Source organism: Osmia lignaria, chromosome 16, assembly GCF_051020975.1.
Source record: "Osmia lignaria lignaria isolate PbOS001 chromosome 16, iyOsmLign1, whole genome shotgun sequence".
Classification (NCBI taxonomy): Eukaryota; Metazoa; Arthropoda; class Insecta; order Hymenoptera; family Megachilidae; genus Osmia; species Osmia lignaria.
The window spans coordinates 3047181-3070982 of NC_135047.1; the positions used below are offsets into that span (position 1 = coordinate 3047181).

General features: G+C 38.1%; 1 protein-coding gene across 5 annotated transcripts; it reads right to left on the reverse strand.

Annotated features, from left to right (window-relative positions):
- Window positions 1–3420: 3420 nt before the first annotated feature.
- stum (mechanosensory transduction mediator stumble) lies at window positions 3421–23447 on the reverse strand. Of its 5 annotated transcripts, none has more exons than XM_034316780.2 (9): window positions 19430–19954; window positions 17612–17673; window positions 16974–17337; window positions 15134–16838; window positions 6220–6480; window positions 5558–5774; window positions 5309–5435; window positions 4981–5175; window positions 3421–4849 (listed from the first exon to the last, which is right to left on the reverse strand). In XM_034316780.2, the coding sequence occupies exons 1-9, from the start codon at window positions 19536–19538 to the stop codon at window positions 4722–4724; spliced, it is 3168 nt and encodes a 1055-aa protein (XP_034172671.1). In that variant the 5' UTR covers window positions 19539–19954; the 3' UTR covers window positions 3421–4721. The 5 variants fall into 5 exon arrangements, 4 of the variants coding, with proteins under 4 accessions (XP_034172671.1, XP_034172670.1, XP_034172672.1 ...); XM_034316779.2 differs by having other exon boundaries at window positions 3455–4849; window positions 16956–17337; window positions 19430–19952; XM_034316781.2 differs by having other exon boundaries at window positions 3456–4849; window positions 16956–17337; window positions 19480–19951.
- Window positions 23448–23802: the final 355 nt, after the last annotated feature.

Consider the following 23802-nt stretch of genomic DNA (forward strand, 5'->3'; position numbering starts at 1 on the left):
TGCTGGTGGCTATACAAACCAGCCTGAGTGTGTAATTTAGTATGCCTGTGGATGTCTGAAGACGAACAGAAGGGAGGGACGTTTTGAACCTTCGTGCAGGTCCAACCGACCATTGGTCAATTGGCAGATTGACCTGTTCTTACTATCCTCGTAAACTTTCATTCATACATTCGCACGTGCCGTTTCAGCTGGGTGTCCACGTTGCCGGTGTCTTTGAGATCGGCTAATATGAACGGTATGAAAGGAAATGTCATTTGGAGATGGGGATCTTTTGTTGGAGGATTGAATTTGATTTTTAGAATGATCACCTCGAGAATTATTGTACGTAGGAATTAAAAATGAATTTTTTGGAGCAAAATATTGGCATTGGCAATATGAATGATATAGGAAAATAGGCATTTATTGTTGATGGGTCATTTGGAGATGAGGATCTTTTGTTGGAGGATTGAATTTGATTTTTAGAATGATCACCTCGAGAATTATTGTACGTAGGAATTAAAAATGAATTTTTTGGAGCAAAATATTGGCAATATGAATGATAAATGGAAATAGGCATTTATTGCTGAAGGGTTGAAATTGATTTTATTTTTACCTTACTTAAACAAAGTAAATTTCTTTCTTTATTTTGCGCATACAACTGAGCATTATGTACGACAATACCGAGCTGAATTGAAATTATACATTGGCTGAAGATCACTTCGTTAAGTCAACCACCCTCTTCTCTCGCATTAGGTCGGATGGAACAAAGCAAATTCGAAGCGGAGCTTCAAACAAATACAACCCATATTGACGTTTCTGACCGGAAAAAGAATGCGTTCTTTCGAAAAATTTCTGTACACACGCTTCGTTCTGACACCCTTAACTTCTATTTACAGTGCGCCCTAAAAAGCGCAGCGATGTTAACTGAAAACTCGTTTCAATTTTCTCCAGCGACGAATAAACGTGTAATTGTTTGTTTAATGCTATTCCTTGGGTAACCGTGTTCAAGTGAAAACGATGATTCATTTCGACAGATTAAATCTGCGTACGACAAGAGTTGGACTTGTATTATCCGTGTTACCATTGTCAGTCGTTGAGGCTCTTTCTTTTCGATGACCCGAGAGAAATCCATTCTTCGACGCCAACGCATATCTATTCGATCGAATGGCTCGCGTTAACATCTTATTTTATTTACTGCATCCATTTTAGCAGTTTCAGTACCACTGTTGCGTACACGATTCTTCTTCCACGTTCCTTAGTTTCAGCAATTCCAGAAGTTGCTGGAATTCTTCGTTTGGGTACGTCACCTATCTAACAGAAAGAAATAGGATAAGTGACAATGTATCATGTTTCAAAAGAATATTTCAAATAGCAGTATCTTTAAATCTCATTACTGTAATACCAAATGTTAAAAATTTTCATTTTATTACAATGCAAATAGAGGGAGACCATCACTCATGAATGTTTATTTGGAAAAATTTTATTTAAATTTTCGATGCTCCTCTCTAAGGACTTCTAGTCTTTCAGTTAAACTAAAGAGTCCTAAAATAAGCGAAAGCTTCGAGACTTGAAGGAGATTCTTCCTGAAAAGCGAAGAGCAATCGATTAACACGAAAAGATGATGATCAGACGAATTCAGACCAGCTCGTTATGAAACGACAGCGATCTGTGGCACGTTAGTACCAACCTCAATGGCGGTTACAGGTTACCTAGGGCTTCCTGCGGAAATGGCCAATATACTCCTCCGACCTCCGACTCACTCAGTCACTCGCTCACTCGGATCACTCCTGTTTGGTGTACCCTGTACCCATATGATCGCCCTGTCGCTCGACACGTACTCGTTACGGGTCATCATCGTGATCTATGCGCCTACAACAAACGTTACATCCTTAATCTGGCCTAACCTGCTAATCCTACGCTCGTGCTGAGCGAGAAAGTTGACATTATTCCTCGGCCGGACCGTGTTGCTCCGTGATCACTTCAGAGTGCCTTCGGTTTGATTTGATGCTAATGTGTGACTAGATTTGATTAGAGACCTTTCATTTTGAAATTATTTCTGAACACATTAGTAAAGATACGAGAATGGAATAAAATTCTATAATAATTTATAATAAATATAATTTGCAATCTTTGGAAAGAAAACTGAAAAATTAAATTTAACGAAGTTATTAATCTTTCAAGACACTACCACCCTCTACAACTGTCTGGACATTCTTATGATAGAGCACACACATGATTCTCTAATAAAGCAATAAATTAGAAGGGACGATAATTGCTTTAATCTACCGAAAGTAACACATTTATCATCAGCCCGATTGTAAGAGTAATGTTTTCAAATGTGCATCAGGTACGACCCAATTCACACGTACTCGAGGTATGCCGTTTGTTTTGCATGCAACACGATTGTCGCACAAAGGGAGGAGCATTTCGTGTAAGACGCCCAGACGGATAGTACAGAGCTTACCCTGCTTTACACGATACACCAACAATTCGGCTCTATTAGGCCAATAAAGTGTATCAAAGAAGAGGAATGCGCCCCGCGTCAATCGTAAATGTAACGTCGGTTAGTCTGTCCGTGGATCGTGCTCAACTTATGCGGGGTGCGGGTGGATAACTCATTTATATTGAATAGAACTGTGCTTACGTTAGAGAAGAAGGAAAATTTTCAATTTTAAAATTGGAATAGCGATAATTATTTACAAATAAATTAATTGGGAATCTTCATCAGAAAGAAAGGTGTAGTTAGAAAATTTAAATACAATTTATTTCTTTATATAAAAATATCTTAGTGACCCCTATTATTATTGCCAATTAATGCATCGCTTATATATTGGTGGAAAGAATCTTCAAGATTGAAATAATAATTCGTAATTAATAAAACGTGCAAGTGTCCGCGGAACAAAGTTCAGCTTAACCAATCTCGTATGGTTTTCAATGCTTTACGATGATAAATTGTTATCTTTATCGGAAATTAATTGCGATCCAATAGCTCTTGTAACACTTGAACAAAAGTAACACCTATACTCCTGTTACTCATTAGCCTTGTTTACCGCTTTTCTTTTCAATTACAATCTCCACATATTTGTTTTGACATATGAATTGATGGTAGTAATGAGAAATGCGTCATAGTTCGATGACACCGTTTTTTTTTCATTAATACAAAGTCACCAAAGCTTTGGCATTTAATTATGTGTCATGATTTTATAGATCGTGTAGATAGGGTGTTCGACAACAGGTGGGACAAATTTTAGGAAATGATTCTGGGGGTAAAATAAGACATAAATCAAGAATTGCGAAATAGCGTTCGCGGTTTTGGTTTTTAATTATTAATATTAAAATATTCGAATGAAAAGTGTCTAAGATCGGTGATCTCCAGAGCACCGACGATTGGACATCCTGTCAGTAGGGGTATGTACAGCCATTGAATATTAAAAACTAAAACCGAAAGATTATTAAAATAATTTTGTTTGACTAATTTGTATTTTAAAAATACCGCCAGCTTATCGACCGCCGTAAGGTCGATCGATAAATCGTTTTAATAGTTTTCGCTGCTCTCCGACAGAGAGCGCTGGTATCTTCTGTTCCAGAAAATCGATCGATAACTTGTCGAGTAATTTGAACCGTTTTTGTATAGATGGAATTGGCATTGAATTTAAAAAATTTTAAATTTATGGCGATCTTTTTAAAATCCAAGTTTGTCAAACCATTATTTTAATAATTTTTCGATCTTCTGCTGATTTTGACTGATTTCTAAAAAAATAGAATCAAAGGGAGTCAACATTGTGTCTTTTCAAATTATTTCCAATTATTCCTGGGAAGTTTGACACAAAATATTTCAAATAGGAATGAAAACAGTTTTGGGACATATAAACCCTCGCGTTTCTTTTTATTTTTTAGCGAAATGATTAATATAAAATAAAACAATTTCCAAATAAAAATTCATAATCACTCCAACTACCACCATCGATGATTAATTAATTAACGTGTGATCTATGAAATTTTACCAAATAATGTATTTAAAAAAATGAAGAGCCTTTATTTTAATTAGGGAATGGAAAAAGGGGGAACAATTCATATTTACAGATATTAGTTGTAAGTTGAATAAGTCGAATAGTTGAGTATATGGATGTATGTATACGTATATTATATGTTGCACTTGTAAAAATATAAAGTACGTTTTTTCAAAACGTATTTATTCCATCGACGACGAGAATGATAAATAGAACGAGAAAGCAAAATATAAAATACCCTTTTATATTTCTTTGAAACTCCATCGTGAAACGTTTAATGAACGTTTCTTTTATTCCAAATAAAAGAATCTTACCGTTGCGGATAAAACTAAAAAGTAATTTCCGTTCGACGCAACGAGTACATTTTGAAAGAACGCCACGAATAAGTTGCTTTCATTGAAAGCGATTAATTTTCAAGAACTTCGTTTCGATCGCGAGTTGATTTTCAAACGTTTATTTCCCCTTCGTTCTTCTTAAATCATTTTTGTCGCGAAACGAAACGACGCGTTTCACAATAATTTCGTAGGAAAAATTTGATGATATAGGAAAAAAATTCCCGAGGGTTGTGTTCGAATTTTGCAATAAGGATTTCTTTAGCGGATCTTCAAGCGGAAAAAGATTCCTTTATTCGCAGCTTTTTGTTATCGAGAAGGCACGTAGTGAAAAATCGTAGATGTAGGACAATATAAAAACGTTCTCGCTTAGTCCGATAAGGGTGAAAAATCGCGTTAATTATCGCGTACGTTCCGTCCCTCTTAGCGCGTGACTCGGTACACCTGGGGGCATAGCTGCTGGTTCCCCGCCTCTCGCTTCGGGGTCGTTAAGGGCTGCTTCGGACGCCTTGAATCTCTTGTATTTTCCTAAAAGAAAATAGAAACAAATATTACTACACCTCTCCGTCGAATATCTAAAAAAAAGTATTTATTTTTCCCTCAAAATTTTCATGTTTCTTCATAATCTCATTGATCTAAAATCGATAATTATTACTTACTGGCTAAACGGACCAGTGTAACGCCCCACCAAATGCTCCAGCCCCAGCCAACCAGGCAGAATAATACAGTGAATAATTGACCAACCCCAACCATCAGATTTACCACGAATGCCCCGAGTCTCGATTTCACTCCAGCCACTGATGAGAATCTCGGTTGACCTGTGCATAAGTTGAAAATTCCGCTCCAAACGGTACCTAGAAACCAGAACACGTTGATTTAATACACTTTTATACAGATATCTATGTCACTAAATTTAGCAGTAAAATTTATGGTACGAGAATCTTTTAGAAAATAAAGCAGAGGTTTAGTTTGATGTACTGATTTTACCGGAACCAGGCAGTAGAACGTTCCAAACGAGACAAAACCAGGCTAGAGGAACTGGTAGACATGGAATAGCGCCACGCATTAGGGAATTGTGCTCTACCAGAACATCCGGTATCTTAGCTTTTGGTTCCTATTGTTTGATAGAAAATTTCAATTATGGAAACTTGAAAAATTAGAAATTGAAATTGAAGTTTTTATTCGTTCTTTTAATAATGTTCACTTGTGTTAATCTTTGTCTATTTCAATTATTACCTCTGATAATGGGGGTGGTGCTACGCTGGTAAGACTGTGCTTGGCACGTATGTTTCTTGTGCGTTCTACTTCAGCGTTTCTCTTGCATTTACAGCTGTCGAATAACCGGCGACAAATAGCGCCGAATTTCCTTTCCGGTGGACAACAGACACTCGCCTCTGCAGGCGCGATCCTCGATTTTCTTGAGCAACATTTCATATCCCTGAGCCGTTTGCATCTAACGAAACAAAATTTAATTACTTGAAAGTTTATAAAAATAATATTTGCCTGAGGAATTTTATAAATACCGATTTCAATTTACGATTTACACGTTAATGAGTTAGATCAAATTCGTCTCTCCTTGCAATCAATCTAGAAAGCATAACTATGAATATTGATGTATCAGTAAAACATCGAATCACGATGAAACTCGTTAGCAGCTCGTCTAAATTTTCAGGTGAAAGTTGGTTCTTCATGTTTCATTAATTTTAATCTTATGAAAAATGAATACTCGAGTTGAGTTTCTAATTTTCTTGACAAACTTGCATTCTATTAAACTCTGAACATTATTCAGTAATTAATTTTCAATTCCTCTTAAATAAAATTTGGATAATTTTATATTACTTGCCATCTTAATGATATTAAGAGTCTGAAAGTAAAATAAAATTTCCAAAAGAAATTACCTGCATCTGTTCTTGAATTTTGGCCAACAACCAACGGGTGCATTGTCGCTCGCATTGTTCGCCGGAAGCTGTTCGTTTCTGTTCGTCAAAGTAGTGATCCTGGCATGTTTTCCGGGCCAGGCTAATCCCTTTGGATTAGTACGGCAAGCTAGACACCTCATACTGCGACAACACTCGCCACAACGATCCCAAGATCTCTTCCAACGAGTGAAAAGCTTTTCAGGAGGTCGTTCGCCAACGCCGTTCGCTGCTGCCAGCACCCTGTAATCAAAGAACCAGCCGCACCCCGTTAAAGTATTATTAAAAACTACTTTACTCTGTTGATCGATCGATCACGCGATAAAAGAGCTTTCAGAGTCGATTAAGAATAGAAACAGAAAAAGATGAATCGTGACACGGTTTATGAAACTTACGACGAATGGTGGCAAGGTACAGGGTGTTTCAAGGATTTCGTGAGATCAAATGTAGGTCACTATACGATTCATTCATTTAGAATAATTAACTCGTTTTCGTTAAAATGAAAAAGGATTAAATTTTTGCTTCGTTGAATCGAAACTCGTTATTTCAACTCAGAGTTTGTAATTTAGGATCGTTCGTTCAATTATAGAGTCCCAGCACAATAGAATATATTTGAATCATTTATAATTCCTATATCGTTATTCAATTGTAGGGTTAATTGCACACTCTAAAACACACTCTAAAATTTGAAGTCGATAGCTACAGTAGATTCTCGATAAATAGAACACAAAGTTGACTAATTTTCTATGTACCTCAGAAAATGCCCACCTTACAAGCAATAAATTTGCCCGAGAAAATGTTACACACTGAAATGTCGCGTAGGATTGTTATCGATCGCGAGAGGAGCAACGTGCACCAAATTCCACGTGTTCAGCCCTGTTGCCGCCGCGGATCTACCCTTCCTTCCGGTTGTCTCAGCACCTTCGTTCTTCTACGAACGCTCGCACTAACAATCTTACCTTCTGCTTTTACTTTATCGAAGAACTCTTCGGATCGCGGTTCGAACACCGACACGATTCTCACAATGAACGAAAGTTTAGAGGGATGATACGACGAAGATATTTTTAGAGGCAAAGAAAAGGTATTGCTCGGTGTGGATGATGAAGAGCGAGGATCGCGGCTCTGCCTCGTGTCGCACGAAGATTGCAGGTGCCGCAGTACTCGGGGGTTGGACGTACCTCGGAGGACGAAGGGCGGAGAAGCGTAGAGAGGGTGGCCGGCCTTAACTGGCCGGTCACGCAAAGATTTTCTCCTTCGGTCACCTGCATTACACGTAAGACCACGACTTCCTTCGGTTGACCGCGAAATCGATAACCAAGAATGGCGAAGTTCTTTAACTCAACACCCGACGCTTTTTCAAGGCGCCCCTGCGCGACTACCCCTTTTACATTTTATTAAAAATTTTTCTATACGTTCTTTTAATTGCCTTCCTAATTTTAATTCTTATTCATTTTAAGGAGTCTATGAGGGGTCTATGAAAAATCATTAATTCCTTTCGTTATTGTTCTTCTCATTAATTTATTATATTTTCAAATGTATTTTTTGGTATATTGGTGCTTAATGACATGGGATATATTGTTTCTTATTTTTTGATTTCTAATTTGAAATTGTATGTAGGGATTTTCCTTTCGATGAATCAGCTAATGATCGCTGAATATAGAAACTGAATGCGCAAATCCGTGACGAACGTTTCAATGACACGAACTTTTTAATCGCCTTCGCTTTGACCAGTTGAATAGATTACCCTTGCGAAATGTGCGTGCGAATGTCGTTTCACTCGTGAGACCCTGAGGAACGAAGATGTACGAACGAAATCGAACTTTCTCCTTCAACACGCTTGCTTAGAACGATTATAAAAATAACACTTTCTATGGAATCTCCTTGCCCTTTCGGAGAAATACACGAAATGAAACGTCAGCGTTTGTTCCCAAAAAGATGAAAAATTATTTTAATGGGTGACTTCAGTCTATGACGATTTAATCAGAGAAAAGTACCATTAAATGGCACTTATGGTATATCAATTTAAAGCTCAAGATTCAATAAAAACGACTGCATACACATTTCATGAATACTTTTATAATGAAGAATTTTATGAACTAAAGGAGTAAAGTATATTGCTTTTTATGAAATCTTTAAGGGTACACAATATTTTTTACGATCAATAACCTGATTTACGATTCATGGAAAAAAAATGAATTTCTACGTGATCGTAAAAAATTGAACGAGTGATAAGAGACTCCTGCGAACATTGTATAGCCGTGACGTAAGAAAACATATCATTATGCGAGCAAAGAATTATGCGATACGTAGTGTAACGGTGTCCAACGCGTGTTAATATGTATATTACGCTCCATCACGTGGCGCCATGGAAATTGCGGTACTAACGCGTTTACGACATCGATTTTTCACATATTTGGATGCTATAAAGATATTGTTCAACCTGAATAAATAAAAAAATATCGTGAACACCAGTCGCAGAATTAAGTTAACAAAATGAAATATCTCTACATCTGTTTGCAAGCTGAGCAAACATTTTTATGTTATTTATTAAACATTTTTTTTATCCTTTTAATGAAAGCAACATGACAGATTAATTTTATATGATTGAAAAAAGAATATATGTTACATGGGATTTAATTAATTAATTAGCAATCAATATAAAAAATTAGTAATCAAATATTATGGGTTCTAATATTCTTATTATTGAAAGCAATAGATACAAAAATTAAATTACAAAATTACATATCTCTAGTGTGATAATTATTATTATATGTAATGTGTCTGACCATGCACGTCTACTTTCACTGTGACAGTCAATATATTGAGATGTACTACTTAGAGATTCTCACACCAGCCTGGAGATATGATAATTCTATCAGCCTTTGCTAATTTGTGCCCGTCATCATTAATAATTAATTATAGGCCTTAATTATTGAATTATATAAAGCGTCTGCTTTTTATCATTACTAAAACAAACTATTCTGTCTCTAAATTTAAATGGTTCGCCACTAATCGTGCCAAATCGAAAGCTATTTTACCAATTCCTCTGCTACTTTCACAGAAAATTGTTTCGCAAACGACGCGTGTTTGCGGCCGTTGGGTCACGTTAAACAAAACCATTAAAAGTTGCCGTTGAACCGTCATGAAAGTTCGTACCGTAGCCGCGTTACAATTTTCCACGGCGATCGTGCCATGGAGCCGCCAAAATCGTGCAGCTCAAATGAAGAAAGAAGAAACTTTCAACAACACGATTACCTTGTTACACTACGTTCACCTGCTCGCGATCAGTTAACGCCTTTCAACAAAACAAATGGCCAACAATGATTTTATTATAGATATCGTCTGCAATAATATAATTTGATTAATGTTTCAGTGACTTTTACGTTTCTCGATTACCTTTTGTAACTGACAAGAATCATTATTTCCATCAAGAAACTTCGTTTGTGAAAATTTCTTCTATAGAATTTGAATGATACACTTTCTCTCCGCTAATTATCTGCTCAACTAGACCATTCGCAGTAGCAATTACATGAGAAATCAAAAGGAAACAAGGGAAAAGCTCGAGTTATGATGGAAAACGAATCACTGTGATTGCATCCTCCAAAAAATTCCTTTTTTAATAAAATTGAGATATGTATGTGTGCCTAAATTTTTGTACTATTCAATAATAATTATACAGACGAACTTGAACTGTAATAATTAAAAAGAATAAACGAAAAGGAGGCAACGAAATCGCACACGTGCCGTGTTTAAGTTACGTGACCGGCGCTTAACACGCTGCCGAGGTTAATTAACATAAACAACAGCTAAAACCTAATCGCATTGCAAATTCGAGGGAAATAATCGATGACCCTGCGGTTTCGCGTACGGATACCCAGTTTTGATTCGTTTTTCAAAATTCACAACAAAATGATACCGAGTTTGATTCTCTGAAACTATTCATAGCGAAGGGTGTTAAAGGGGTGCCTTGTGTCGCAGCGCAATTCATTTCACTCGATCTCTGTTAATTATAAATATATTCTCGGAACGTAATTCCTCTACGTCACGTTGCGGATACCGTGACGCTCTTATCAACGTGTTATCGCCACGCTGTCGCTTTTGTCTCGAAAATATGCCAGGCAAATATCGTTTTAATTCTTCATCGTGCTATTTTCAGTCGTTTTATAAGACTGTCCTTGAATATTTATGGTAAGATTTATTTGAAACGTTTATTAGATACTAAAAAGGGTTGAATCCTAATTTCTAGTTCAGAAGAAAAACATTGAATACCAATATAAATAATAGAAAAAATTGCTCCTGGACGTAATTTTAAATTCTACGATCTTCCACCCAAACTTCCACGTATAATCAACAACAGTTTCCCATGAATAATAGAAGAATCTACAAATGGGGAATACCATCGACAAATAAGAAGTCCAGGTAATAAGCGTTTGACGTCAATGTCGCGCGAAACTGGGCCAAACACGAAGGGCTAGTTCACGCCTCCACCCCTCGTCACGCGATCCTTCACCTTCCGAAACCCAGCTGTGATTAAACGTCTCCAAAAATCTCGGCAAGGACCAACCTCGCTGAATATTTCCCGGATAACACCTGGATCGTATGGACGAAGAGACGAGAAGAAGAAGGGTGCCAGCCGAGTGAAATACACAGGGGTGGACGTGGTTCGACCTTGGCCGCACGCGATGCTGACCACTCGCAGGACACTCCACGTAGCTTTTCTACGTCGATTTTCGGTTCGACCAAACCTAACTATCCACCACGATCTGACATTATGCAGATGACCAGCTACCAGTCCACTGATCGTTCGTCAAACGCTGACGGCTCGTGGTTCGAGGCAGCGAAATGGACAGATCATATTTTCACCTTGTTCTTCAGGATCTTTCTTGGTCTCGTATTTTAAACTCAGTGTTGTGATATAGGATTTGGAGTAATCTTTGTGCAACGATCACGTTTGATTTTGGTGCCTGAATTATTGTCAAATTAGACTACTGTTAGGAAGGGAAATTTTATTTTAAGGGATGCTTAAGGTGATCTGGTTGCATTTTTAGAAAATTCTTAAGTGAAATTGAGTAATTCTAGTACTTATTTATCCGAGTACCATGGAATTTAAACAATTTTCAAGAGTACTGAGAAACTTTGGTGCGAGGTACAATCAACTTTTATGTTAAATCGTCGATAACGGAAAAAGTGGGAAAACATGTTGATGGAATATGCAAGAAGATAAAAGGAAACTGAAAGGTCTGCGTTTACGTTCAACAGGCCGGAAATGGCGTGCACGTGTAACCGTGTTTTTAGAGGAATCCCGTTCGCCAACGTGAACGATACACTAATAATAGACGTGATAATATTTGCTTGACCCGTGTATGGGGTGTTCCAGACGATTGTGTGTGAGTTGCACATTTGGCGAAGATTATTTTCAGAAGCCAGGGATAGACACTGTTTGGTTCATATTATTTGGGGAAAGAGTAATCCTGATAATTGACTTTCTTGCATTTCTTCATCTATTTTTATTCTATTAAGAGTATATAAAAAATTTCATCATTTTCTAATACTCTATTTTACAAATACTAATTTTTATTATCATAGATTGATCATTCAAAGTTCTTTTTATAAAAATTTCAATTAATGCTAAAATAAATTATTTTCTAATACAGTATTTGATTTAGAAGAATCTTACTTTTTCTTCAGAGTTTCTAATTATAAATATTGAGTACTAGAGAACGTAATGTTTATTTTCATTCTGGTAGATTAGAAATCCCAGTTGCAGTGGTAGCTAGGCACATTAATACAACATTAATAACATTGTGACAAGGGTGAATTATTGAACGTACCGCTGAAATAACTTTCAGATCTTGCAAGTATTATTCAGTTTTTTTTTATTGCTCACTCGACCCGTTTTCTAGAAGCCGAATTAGCAAACAAATTTCGTGAACGTTCCCAGCTATGTCTCAATCTTGATCTTGAGCAACGTTAACGAGCGAAAAATAAAATTTTTAATTAGAACTTTTTACGTCGTACGGTTAACTATAGCCAAAACTCGTTATTTTCCTTTTTTCCTAAACAAAGCTATGGAGGAAACTAATTTTATACTGTACACAATCCATCTTCACAACTTCCGTGACTTATCTAGGATCAAAGTGAGCAAACACTTGAATACTTTCTACAATTACAAAGAATCGTGTCACGGAATTTACCTAAAACCTCGGATACCCTGAATAATTTTAAGAAATTTCTTCACAAAGTTAAAAGCACAAGTGGATGAAGGTATTCGATTGCACTGATAACTTGAAATTTTCAGAAAATAAAATTAGGGAAGAAAAGAAAATGGAAAAGATGGAATGCGTGTAAAAATTCTAATGGCAAATTTTTCGATCTACTTTGCTTCAAATAATTAATTTCCTATATGACACCCTAATGAATAAAGAAAATTCTTGTTTGTTAAGACGTTTCAGTATTCGTTTCGCGATTATACAGCATCGTCACGCTATTGCAGTTCTTAAAGTTACTGTTTAACGTGGCAGTACGTAATAAAATCTCGCGGAACTGTTATGACCCTACCGCGTAAAAAAGTCATTTAATCTCATTATAATTACGTTAATAACGGAGCGCGTATCGATACGCGCCAAAGTCACGTGAATGATTAATTGCTCTAACAATAGCGTTTGATGAACGTCACTGCCGAATGGAAAAACGTAGAAAAGCTTGCAGTGTAACATTGTAGAACGAATTGTATATTTGTTACCTGGAAACTCGTCGTACAGATTATACCTCTGTTATTAGTATTATGCATGCAAATGTTATTAAATACGATACAACGGGACGAAATATTCCTATAACTAACTGCTGTTGTGAACGATAATACAGCATGATTTAATTAAAATGTTCAGAAATTGCTTGAGGTAATTGTAAATTATTAGATGTATCATTTTTCTTAGGGTTATTGGAAATTAGAAATATTTCTATGCAATGAAATTTTAATTTTTGTTTATTATTTTTGTAATTGAAACCCTCTGTGTCTTTATATTTTTGTGAATTTTCTAATTGGATCCCCAATTTTATAGTCCAAATATTAAAATTGAACCACTCTTCCTATTTCCAATATCACAATTAATAATTGCGACATTGCATTTGATTCGCCCTGTACCAATCTTCCACAAACGGTAATCGACAGTTCGCGTCACTTCCACATTCATTGTCGATAGCACGATCGCTAATTAAACTCGATCTTGACACCTTTATCTAGCCGTCGATTCTATTACAGGATCGTCGAGCAAAAAACCGTCTGTCGAACGAGGGAAAATAAAAGAGGAATCATGGTTCAGAGGCGTGGACGTAGTACGGTCCTATCCGCTTCACGGTTGCAACCTTCCCTTCTTTTTATTTTCTTTCTGTCTCATTTTACGGAACGCTTGAAAGAATCAGCGACGTCCGTGTAATAAGGCGATTCGAAATTCTGATTTATAATCCCTCTTGGGCCAAGCCTCGCCGATGTAAATCTCCATGGGATCGATAAACCCAACCCGGTTCCATCGACCACCGGGCAAGGGTGGTGCTTTATATGTGACCGGGGTGAAGGAACTCCGTGGATCTTACGCGATGGGCCAAGTTTTCCGCGCAACCCTTTGTGTCTCTGATATTCCCGACAAGTGGCTACTAACATCACGAACTTGTAAAACAATTTAATTGCACGCGTCCAACGACAAACTTCCTTCCGTTCTCCGATACACTTTCTTCGTTTTTTTAATCTTAAGACATTCTAATGGTTTCCTAATAAAAGTCTTAAGCAGTGTTTTTGAATCTGAATTTTTATAATTCCTATTTATTTTATTTTCTACTTTTGATAATAATAATCAAAATGGTTTTGTAGAGAAATTCAATTTTGTTCTGTAATTAATGTTAAAGCTACTCTTAGGTAATATTTCTAATTAAACCAGAGACTCTGTAATTAAAACCAGAGTAACGTGACACGAATTAAATAGGAACGAAAGACTAATTATAAAGTATATAATTCCTTCCACGATTTTTCAGATATTCTGTTTTCTAAATAATTTTACTATAAACAGAAATTATATATTACTCGTGTATTACCTTCCAAACTGTTTCAACTCGCCTCAAAATTTGCATGGAACTATTAATTCTCCGTTAAGTGCACTTAAACAGAGGTGTATAAGGGTAACCACGTACTAAAACGCTCAACAGTGAATAACTGGGGGGTTGATGTAGTTCGTGATCTCTGTCGTGATACACTGACTTCAAGGAGAAAACCACCCCGATGAAAAATAACTTCAAAAATAATTTTCTCGAAAAATATGAAAAATTCTAGATAAATGGACTAATGTAATCTGAGAATAAATCTTCGTTCTTGATCGAGGAAATCATACGAAAATTGATAACCGAGTAAAAAAATAGATGCCCGGCGAGGTAACGATTTCAGGAATAAACGTTTTAGGGAATCATAACTTTCCCGCCGGAAGCCAGGGGCAATTCTTTTATCCAGAGGACGCGACTCATCACGAAAGCGATTCGTTTAATTGAGAATGATGCCTCGTTTTCGTGTCGTGAGCCTCCGCTTATAATTCGATTTTCCAATCCGTCGCGTTCGCTTTGTCCGTACACGGTTGCCTCCTATGTACTCTGTGTCCTTTAATACCCGAATCGGATCCACGGCAATTTATTCTCGTTTCCGACGGCATAAATAGTTCTCCTATGCTGTGAATCTTTCTAGATTAACATCAGCACGATTTAGATACAAATATGATTTCGTGCGATCAAAGTATCACAACCCTTGAAATCAATTATTACAAAAATTCTTCCAGAATTTCCATAGAGAAATAAATACAAAATTTAAATTAATTAATTCGGGATAATTTAAGATAAAATAATTAAATATACTCACGCTGGTTCTCCGTTCTGTTCCAAGTGCACCACGTTCCCACTGAGGGTCTCGATCTCCTGGGCCCGTTTCACTACGTGCATCCCGGTTTTCTCCCTCGGCGAGGACACCCCTTTAACAGTGTCCACGCTGACCCCGGTGTCGGTGGACCTAACGCTTTCGATCGAATCGACCGACACCCCCGCGGAGGACTTGACGGACATACCACTTCCATGATTCCCCGCTCGCGGTTTCACCCCGGAGCTGTTCACATTTTTCCTATCATCGTTCACTGCACCAACCGTGACGGACACATTATTCTGCTCCGAGTTATTCCTCATTGCCGAACTAGAATTCGTCGCACTCTTCGTCTCCGAATCGTTGGCTGACCTAGGAGCTGCTTTAACATCCTCCCCAGCACTCCCGATGCTGACCACTGTCCTGTGAGTACCATTAATCGAATGATTCTTAATAGAATCATTCGTCGACTCGATCTCGTTACTTTTAACCGAATTAGAAGCTGGCAGAGACTTCATCGAATTCGATTCCTCGATCTTCTGATCGTTAGACCTGGAGGTCTTAACAGTCTGATCGTTCTGACTCCTGTTCTTAGCTGAACCAGTGGTTCCACTGTTCACTTTACCGACGTTCTTCAGGGACTGACTGATACTGCTGTTCTTCGAATGACCGATGGACTCGCTGGGAACTGGGGAATCCATCCGGTTTTCTGTTCCACCTTTCGTTCGGCTGTGATTGCTGGTAGGTTTGCTAGCTTTCTGAGGATTCGTCGGACGCTGATCATCGCTCGCGTTCTGCTTACCGACATCTTCGTTCGATGAATTGGAAGATTTACCGCTGGAAGGATCACTCTGGTTCTTCTTCTCGGGATTCAAGCTCTTCTTCTCCGAAGAATCCTTCTCCAGAAGCACTGTATTCGCGTCGATGTGAAGTGGTTGAACAGCAGTTGTCGCTGTGGTGTTCACCATGCTGGAAGTTCCAGTGGCAGTCGAAGTTTGCCTTAATAGATCTATCAGATTTAATTCGCCAGTCTGTTCGGTGCTCGAATTTTTCTCACTCGCCTGAGACTCTTTCTGCCCTGCTTCCGATTGTTTGCTACTCTGACTGGTGTCGTTCGTCTGTTCGTTGCTCGTTCGACCATCTTTCGAACCCTTATCCACCGGCTTCTTGTTTCTCTCGTTAGGCTGATTAATCGTGATGAACCTGGCTGGGTTCAAGTTATTAGTGCTCACCCTGTTGGTCTTCAAGGGAATCTTCGAGGGAGACGTTACGCGTTCTTTGCTCGTCGTTCTCCCAGCCGTTGAATTCTTCTCCTGGTTTACCCTCCTCGAGTTCCTGAGATTCTTCGCCGGAGAGACGAACACCTTCTGCGCTTTCGTCGGCGATGTCTTCGAGGTTTCCTTGAAACGATCTCTGCGCACGGTTTGGGGTGTTTTTTCTGGTTTCGTTGGAGTTCCTTGGATCGGTGACAATTTGCTGGGTGTCTTCGAGACCTGGCGACGCGTGGCGAGGTTCGTCTTGCTGTTGCTGTTACCGTAGGCATTTAGGCGATTTCTGGAGTCCGCGGCGTTCAGACGGCCTCTGGAATCTACGCGACGACCGAGTTTCGGGGAGGAGAGACGCTCGGTTGATTTGCTGAGGGACGTAGAACGCTGCCGCGTTGGTTGCGGTATTAGGCTTCTTCTCGGGCTACTCTGTTGCGATACTGAAACTAAAAATTTAAGAAAATAAAAAAAATTAAAAAAGATTCTAGAAATTACAAGCATTAACAAATTTTGACAAATTTACAGAAATCCTACAGAGATATGGTATCGAATCGAGAAGTTACCTCGACGATCGATTCTACCTCTTCTTCGACCGTCCGCAGCCTCAGGGGATTGTGGTCTGGACCTCGATCGCGGCGGAGGCCCTTTGAATCCCCGTCCTCGAAAGGGTGAGACTCTCCCAGCGGCCAAGGTCGGTGACGGGGTCCTAGCTTCCGGGGATACAGGCCTCGAGTCCGCGATAATAACGAAACTTGATCGCCTGTGCGCCCTCGAGGACGACGTGGAGGAAGGTGCGACCTTGTAGGGCTCGGGTGCACGCGGCGGTGGCGGCGGTATCGTTGGGGGTGACAGGTAATTCCCGTCGGGTGCCGCGAGCACCCTGAACGGAGGTGGTCTTGCAACATGGCCGTCGTCTATCCGCCTCATCCTTTCGAGGCCCCAAAGCTGTAATAAGAATGCATTTGGTTGAAAAAGAGCACTTTATCTTCGTACTACAGAGACATCATTTGCTTATGAATCATTGCTTTTCTAAATAGGTAATCAGTGTACACTGCATTTCTCTCTGATACTATCTTATCTCCGATTTATCAGTAGAAATTGTAATTTGAATGGTACTTGACGAGATACTGTTACAAAGACTTCGAAATGGATATTTAAAGTATTATCCAAGAATTTGCTGTTGAAATTCTTGGGGAAATCTTTCAGGAAATTATAATACCTCGAGTCCTTCATGCAGACCACCAGAATGTGAAGCACGCCGAGATCCGTTGTCGCTCTCACCTAAAAAAGACAAATTAAGAAATACAGAAAATGTTAGGTAGTTAGAAGAGAGAGTAGTAATAATTTAGAAGTAATGGGTGAAACTTAGATTCTTTTGAAATTGTTTTGAAACCCCCTGACATTCAACTCCCTGGCTATGATAGATAAATAGAGACAAGAATATTAAGTATTATTAATAAATTATATACAGTCATATTTATTTCCAAGTGTCGATAATCATAAATCTCACTTCTACCTTTCTCTTTTCTTTTTTTAAATCAGATTCATGACTGTCCCATTGTCACAATGTAATTATTCGAACATTGTTGCAATTGTTCACTCTACTTTTTAGGTGCTCCGTGTACATATATTTTGTTCACGCTCTCATACGCGGGAATGTTCGACTTGATGCTTATTATCACAATACCGTGACGTTGTACTACATTTTCTATGTTCTCTCCCTGTAACTTGAAATCTATTTTCTTTTTTTCATTGAAAAAAAAAGACGAGACAGTCGATTCTTTTGAGAATTTTGTGTTCATGAATAAATTTGCATCGTTCTTAAACGAAAAAGGTCGTTTCCCTCTTGTTTTAGAAACTTTCTATCTTGCTTTGGAAATCTTTCCTTTCTATTTGGAAATGTTGCGTTGCTTGGGTGAATGCTCTCGGGCAATCTGCCTTTTCAAAAGCCTTTTACATTTATTGGGAAACTGAGGATTGAAATTCAATTTTGATTGTGGAACTTTTTAAATTTTCCCAAATTTTTCTGTGTTTTTTCAATTGTATTGAAATATCAAACGTATTTGATATTCAAATACAAAGTTTGGAACTCGCGAAATTACACAGTCTGTGAAAGAGCAACGCCGCGCGGGCTTCTTCATTCAAGAAACCGTGGAACGGAAATCCCGTGTCTCATTTGAATCTCGTTACGTAGACATGCACGTTACGAAACGTCGGTTTTATCGTTTTGAACGCGTTATGTTTTCGATGCACATCATTATGGATCAAGTGTATGAAAAAATAGGTCAATGAAATTCGACGAAGCAACCGTACCGTGTGTTTATTATACCGATGAATCTGTTTACTGTACCTGCACTTCCTATTTCTTTATTCACTAACGAACACGTCCTACGATTACGGTTATTATTACACGCTACCTTGAAAAATTCAGTGCCACGTTTTTAAATGCTTTATTACGACACCGTATCATTTTCCAATTTACCAATTTACCATAAATGAAAATGGTACCGAATTGTCGAAACGAAATTACACAAGATATAATTTAAAGCACTGAAATCAGATCCAGGAATATTTCTAATAATAGGAGAAAAGAAAGAATTTCATTTAGGATTTTATTGTCACTGTCACTTCAAACTCACCAACTGTCCAAATACTTATGCAGTGTACATGGATTATGAATCATCAGAGGCAGATTACAAAAGGCCCTAAATAAAGAAGATACTCTGATGTTTTTAATGATTCACAGGACATTGAATCAATTTCCAATCAATTCAAATATCAGGATTTATCAACAGAAGAATAATCAAAGATTGTTTCTAATGATTCATAGGACGTTGAATCAATTTCCAATCAAGGATAATCACAGATCTATAGAATTTTCCTCGCTCTTCTATTCAAACCAAGTCAAATTCTCATTTTTTTATATGTATCACTTGAAATATATATTAAAGCTTGCAACAACCCATGGGACACTCAATAAACTTCGAATTTAATAAATGAAAAATCCATTAGCACAAGAATAATCCAAGATAATCACAGAAGTAACGACGATCCAAGCGCCATCCGGAGCGGACGATGCGAACGCACCTAGACGACGTTCTCCAGGTCGGCGGTCCTCGAAACAGTTGCATAGCATCCACTGACATTCCTCGAATCGTCAACAGTGCAATTTCGTAGTTCGTTCGAAAAAGCCAACACGATCCAACGCGACCACGGCCTCGTGCTCGAAACGCGATTTACGGCATTCGCGACGGCGACGCGTTGATTTACGATTGCCGTTTGTCTGAAATTAATGGACAAGCCAATAGAGGCACGATTTGCGAGCTACAAAGCTGTGGCTACGTTTCTGGAGACCTATTGCACGCTTTCTAGAAATCTGTCTCCCGTGAATCGCAACGGAACGGATCTGTGACGAGCTGAACTTCTCTTCCTCTTCGTGTCCATCGGCGCGAGTAAATGGAGGGAGTTGAATTCTAATCTGATTTTCCCCGGATGAAAGCTATTCATTTGCGATTTCCATTTTTCACGAATAGAAAAATAGACGAAGGTATTTTTATCCGATATCCCCCGAGCAAGATGTAGCTGCGACGGACAGCATAGTTCTACTGAGCGAACATCGACGAACGTACGAGATGCTTTCCGGTAATTAGGCTCCTGAAATTCTTAACGAGTTATCCTCGTCTGGTGCCTCTAACTGGGACGAAAAATAAATGATCGAAGAAACCGGTGTTAATTAATTTGAAGGTTTTGAAAATTTACACTTTTGATAGTTTAATGAACTTAATGACTTTCTGAAATTTTCTCCTAATATTCATACTCGGAGGATTCATTAGTAACCTTGACACCGCAAAAAGTGTTTGTGAAATATGAATGCAGAGGCATGGTATGATCGACGATTTTCCAGCTGCTTCTACATGCACCCTGCACTCTATTTAATTGCAATCGAGAATTGAAAATACGATGCGGGCGTAAGGGGTTGAAAATTAGTCGAGTCCGTTCAAGAACGCTCGAATGGCAGGGATGATAAATTAACACTTCGAAATGGTTTTTAATCGTAGAATATTTTGTACAGGTAACAATTTAATATACACCACAGAGGAAACTTGATGGAACATCTGATTCCATCAATTCTCCACAGAATAAAAAAAGCAATTTCTCGATTAATTCATTCTATTAGCGATATTATCAACCTTAGAGCAACGATGTCTCTTGGTGACAGATTCCGCTCAATTTCATTTGAACGTTTAATTAACGAGACTGGTTTAACGAGAACCCAGAGGCCAGAAGCACCAGCTGTAACAGCATCTCCCCCATGATCGACGTTATAAATAACGATTTGCCGTTGATGAGGCGCGGCAAAGGTTGCTCGTTCGTTTAATTAGCATCGGTTGCGCAACATTTAATTAAACAGCGACTTTTCCTCTTTACTTCGACGCGTTAAAATGAATCGTTCGAGCCAGTTTGCGAGTATGGAAAATACGAAACGGAGCCACTTCCATCAGGTGAACGACCCCACGCGTCCGTGTGTACTCATCCCACCTGTATTCATCGGACAAGGAAGTTCCTCGCCGCGTAACGATCATGTAACAACCGATTATTTTACCAGGCACTCGAGCAAGAATCGAATTAATTATTTCTCCAATCCAGATTTCGAAACTCGGTAGAAAATGTGGTACAATTAGGCGCTAATAACCCGGTAATTAACGCTTGCAAAAAAAAGAGAATAAGGTTCCCTTTCGATTCAATTGAACAACAGTGAAGAAATATTAATTCAATGACATTTGAACGAAGTACAAAAGAAAAGAAAAGCTAGAATTTCGAGTACAATCATTCGGCGGTAATTGATAGTTGTTGAGAATTACAAAGAATTTTTGCCTCGACGAAATTACACACGAATGTGTTACTTCGCGACGAGGTACAAGTTGCCTTTAGTAGCAATCTGAAACAGCTCGCAATCCGATTACGGCTAATTCGATGCAATAAATTTCGACACAGCCCAGATTACATGTTACCTCTTTTTTTTTTTCTTCTTCTTTCCAACGAAAACGATCAAACGACACATATTGTGTACAGAAACATCTCGCGTGCAACTTGCTGTACTTGCTTTCATTCAAAACGTACATCGTGTTCCTTGACAATTGTCATCGATCAACAGCGGAACATAAGCGTGTGCGTGCAGATTAATTATATGCGACCGTGGGCATATTAAAGATCAATGTATCAAATCAAATGAGTAGCGCAACTAAGGGGTTAATAGAGTCAGCTAAGAAATTATGCTCCTTTTTCATAGCATATATTGAAATATTTTTTTAAATTTCGGGTGTTGGAATTTTATATTGTCAATTATAATTACTTTAATTTTTTAAATTAAGCTTTTCAGAAATATTCTAGAGTAATTTTATTACCATATGAAATCCTTTTTCATTAATTATTTGACCCAGCTAAGGAATCAAAAATTAAGTTTTTCAGAAATATTCCAGAGTAATTTTAATCCCATATGAAATCCTTTTTCATTAATTATTTAACCCAGCTAAGAAATCAAAAATTAAGCTTTTCAGAAATATTCCAGAGTAATTTTAATCTCATATGAAATCCTTTTTCATTAATTATTTGACCCAGCTAAGAAATCAGAATTATTTTATCCTCAAATGTAATAATTTTAATCATGAATCTACGTAATACTGTTAAAATTTATCGCGGAATAATTAAAGTCGAGACTTGATGGCGGCAAGGATGAAAGAAATTCCGTAGGATTTTTCCTGCTTAAGTGGAACAGTCGGACTTTTATCGATCTGTTTCAAATTCAAGCATGGAGACCACCACGAGGTAAACGAGCGACTTTTCCTAGTCTCAAATAACAATGAAAATTCACAGATTCGTAATATCCTATCTATCCACTCTATTTCTTTACAAATTTTCTTGATGTATCGTCTACGATCGATCGTTTCAAATAGAAATTCATTGTAATGATCGAAGAATCGCAACAAGTAAGAGGACGAATATATTCAAGGCGGCCGTTGTTATAATCGCGGCAGATGTTATCCAGCTAGACCAAAAAAAGGCATGACCCATGAAATTTCAAGTACGACCTCGTGCGCCAGTCACGAGAGCACCGTCGTGCCGTGCGAATTCCATCAATGCGCAAGAAATTCAAAACATCGCGCTCCTAGCGTGAATGCGACTTCCAATACGCACCTGATCTTCAATTTTAAACCACTAGTATATTTTGGGGCTCACCTTTTCAAATTATTTCATTTAATTGCAAACAAACATTCCTGAAGATCTTCTGGTATTTTTCAAATTAAAAAATTAATTACACTTGCTAATGATTCACAACACTTCACTCGGTGCTCAAAAAACACTTTTAGAGTGTTTCATTTTGAAAATTCTTATCTGGAAGCCCGAAAATTTACTCGAAATTCGGAATAAACCTAGGTGATGAGGAGAAGAATTCCTTTCGCGAAACTTACAAATAAAAATAATTTTGAAATTTTCCCCAGGTCTAGACAGACAATAAAAATCAGAAACTTAATTAAAAACTTGGGTTCAATTGTAATGAAGATTAGAATTGCAGGAAGCAAGGTCCTCGCTAAGATCTCTCTAAAAATAAAAATAAAGTTTCTAAAATTAATTCTCAACTTTGCCTAGATCTAACCAGACAATAGAAAGTAGGAACTTATAGCATAATCCTAATCAAAATCAAAAAATCCTAAGGCGAAACAAAAATTCCACCAAGATTCCTTATACACGCGAACAATATATATTGTAAAATTAATTTGCACCTACTCCCAAATAAACGGAACAAATAAAAATCATTAAAGTTCGCCTAGATCGAGATAAGAGAATAAGAATGGTCAACATTAAGTGGAAACTTTCTAAGGTTCGATAAAGGGTACGAATCATTAGGGAAAGCGCGTCTTACCTGGCTACCAGGTGGACAGCGAAGTTTCGTCGCCGGGCAGGGTGCATTTACGAGGGTGCAAGCCTCAAGGAAGCGTCGATAGTCGGCATCGACGTGCCGCGGCGTCGGTCCGCGTCTTCGCGTAAGCACGAACGCGTTCTTACTGCCACGGGGTTGGCCTGCTAGCCTGTTCGTCGAGAAAGCGAGGGTACGAGCTGGTCACTTGGGAGGCGCTGGCGCGATGACCAGAGGAAATGTGGACGATTGTCGTGGATCTTGGGTTCGATTGATCATTGATTCGGATAACGATTCATTCCGAAACAATTTGAAAGGAAATTAAGGCTAGGGTTGAAGAAGAATAGAGGATAATGAAATTGCAAAATTGAAGATTTTATTTTAAACTTTATGCAACTTTGTGCATAAGAGCTGTAACACTCCAACTTCTCAATTTTATTGAGGCATTAAAAATTATCGCAATTGTAGCTACTTTGTGTTTTAAAACAGTTCGC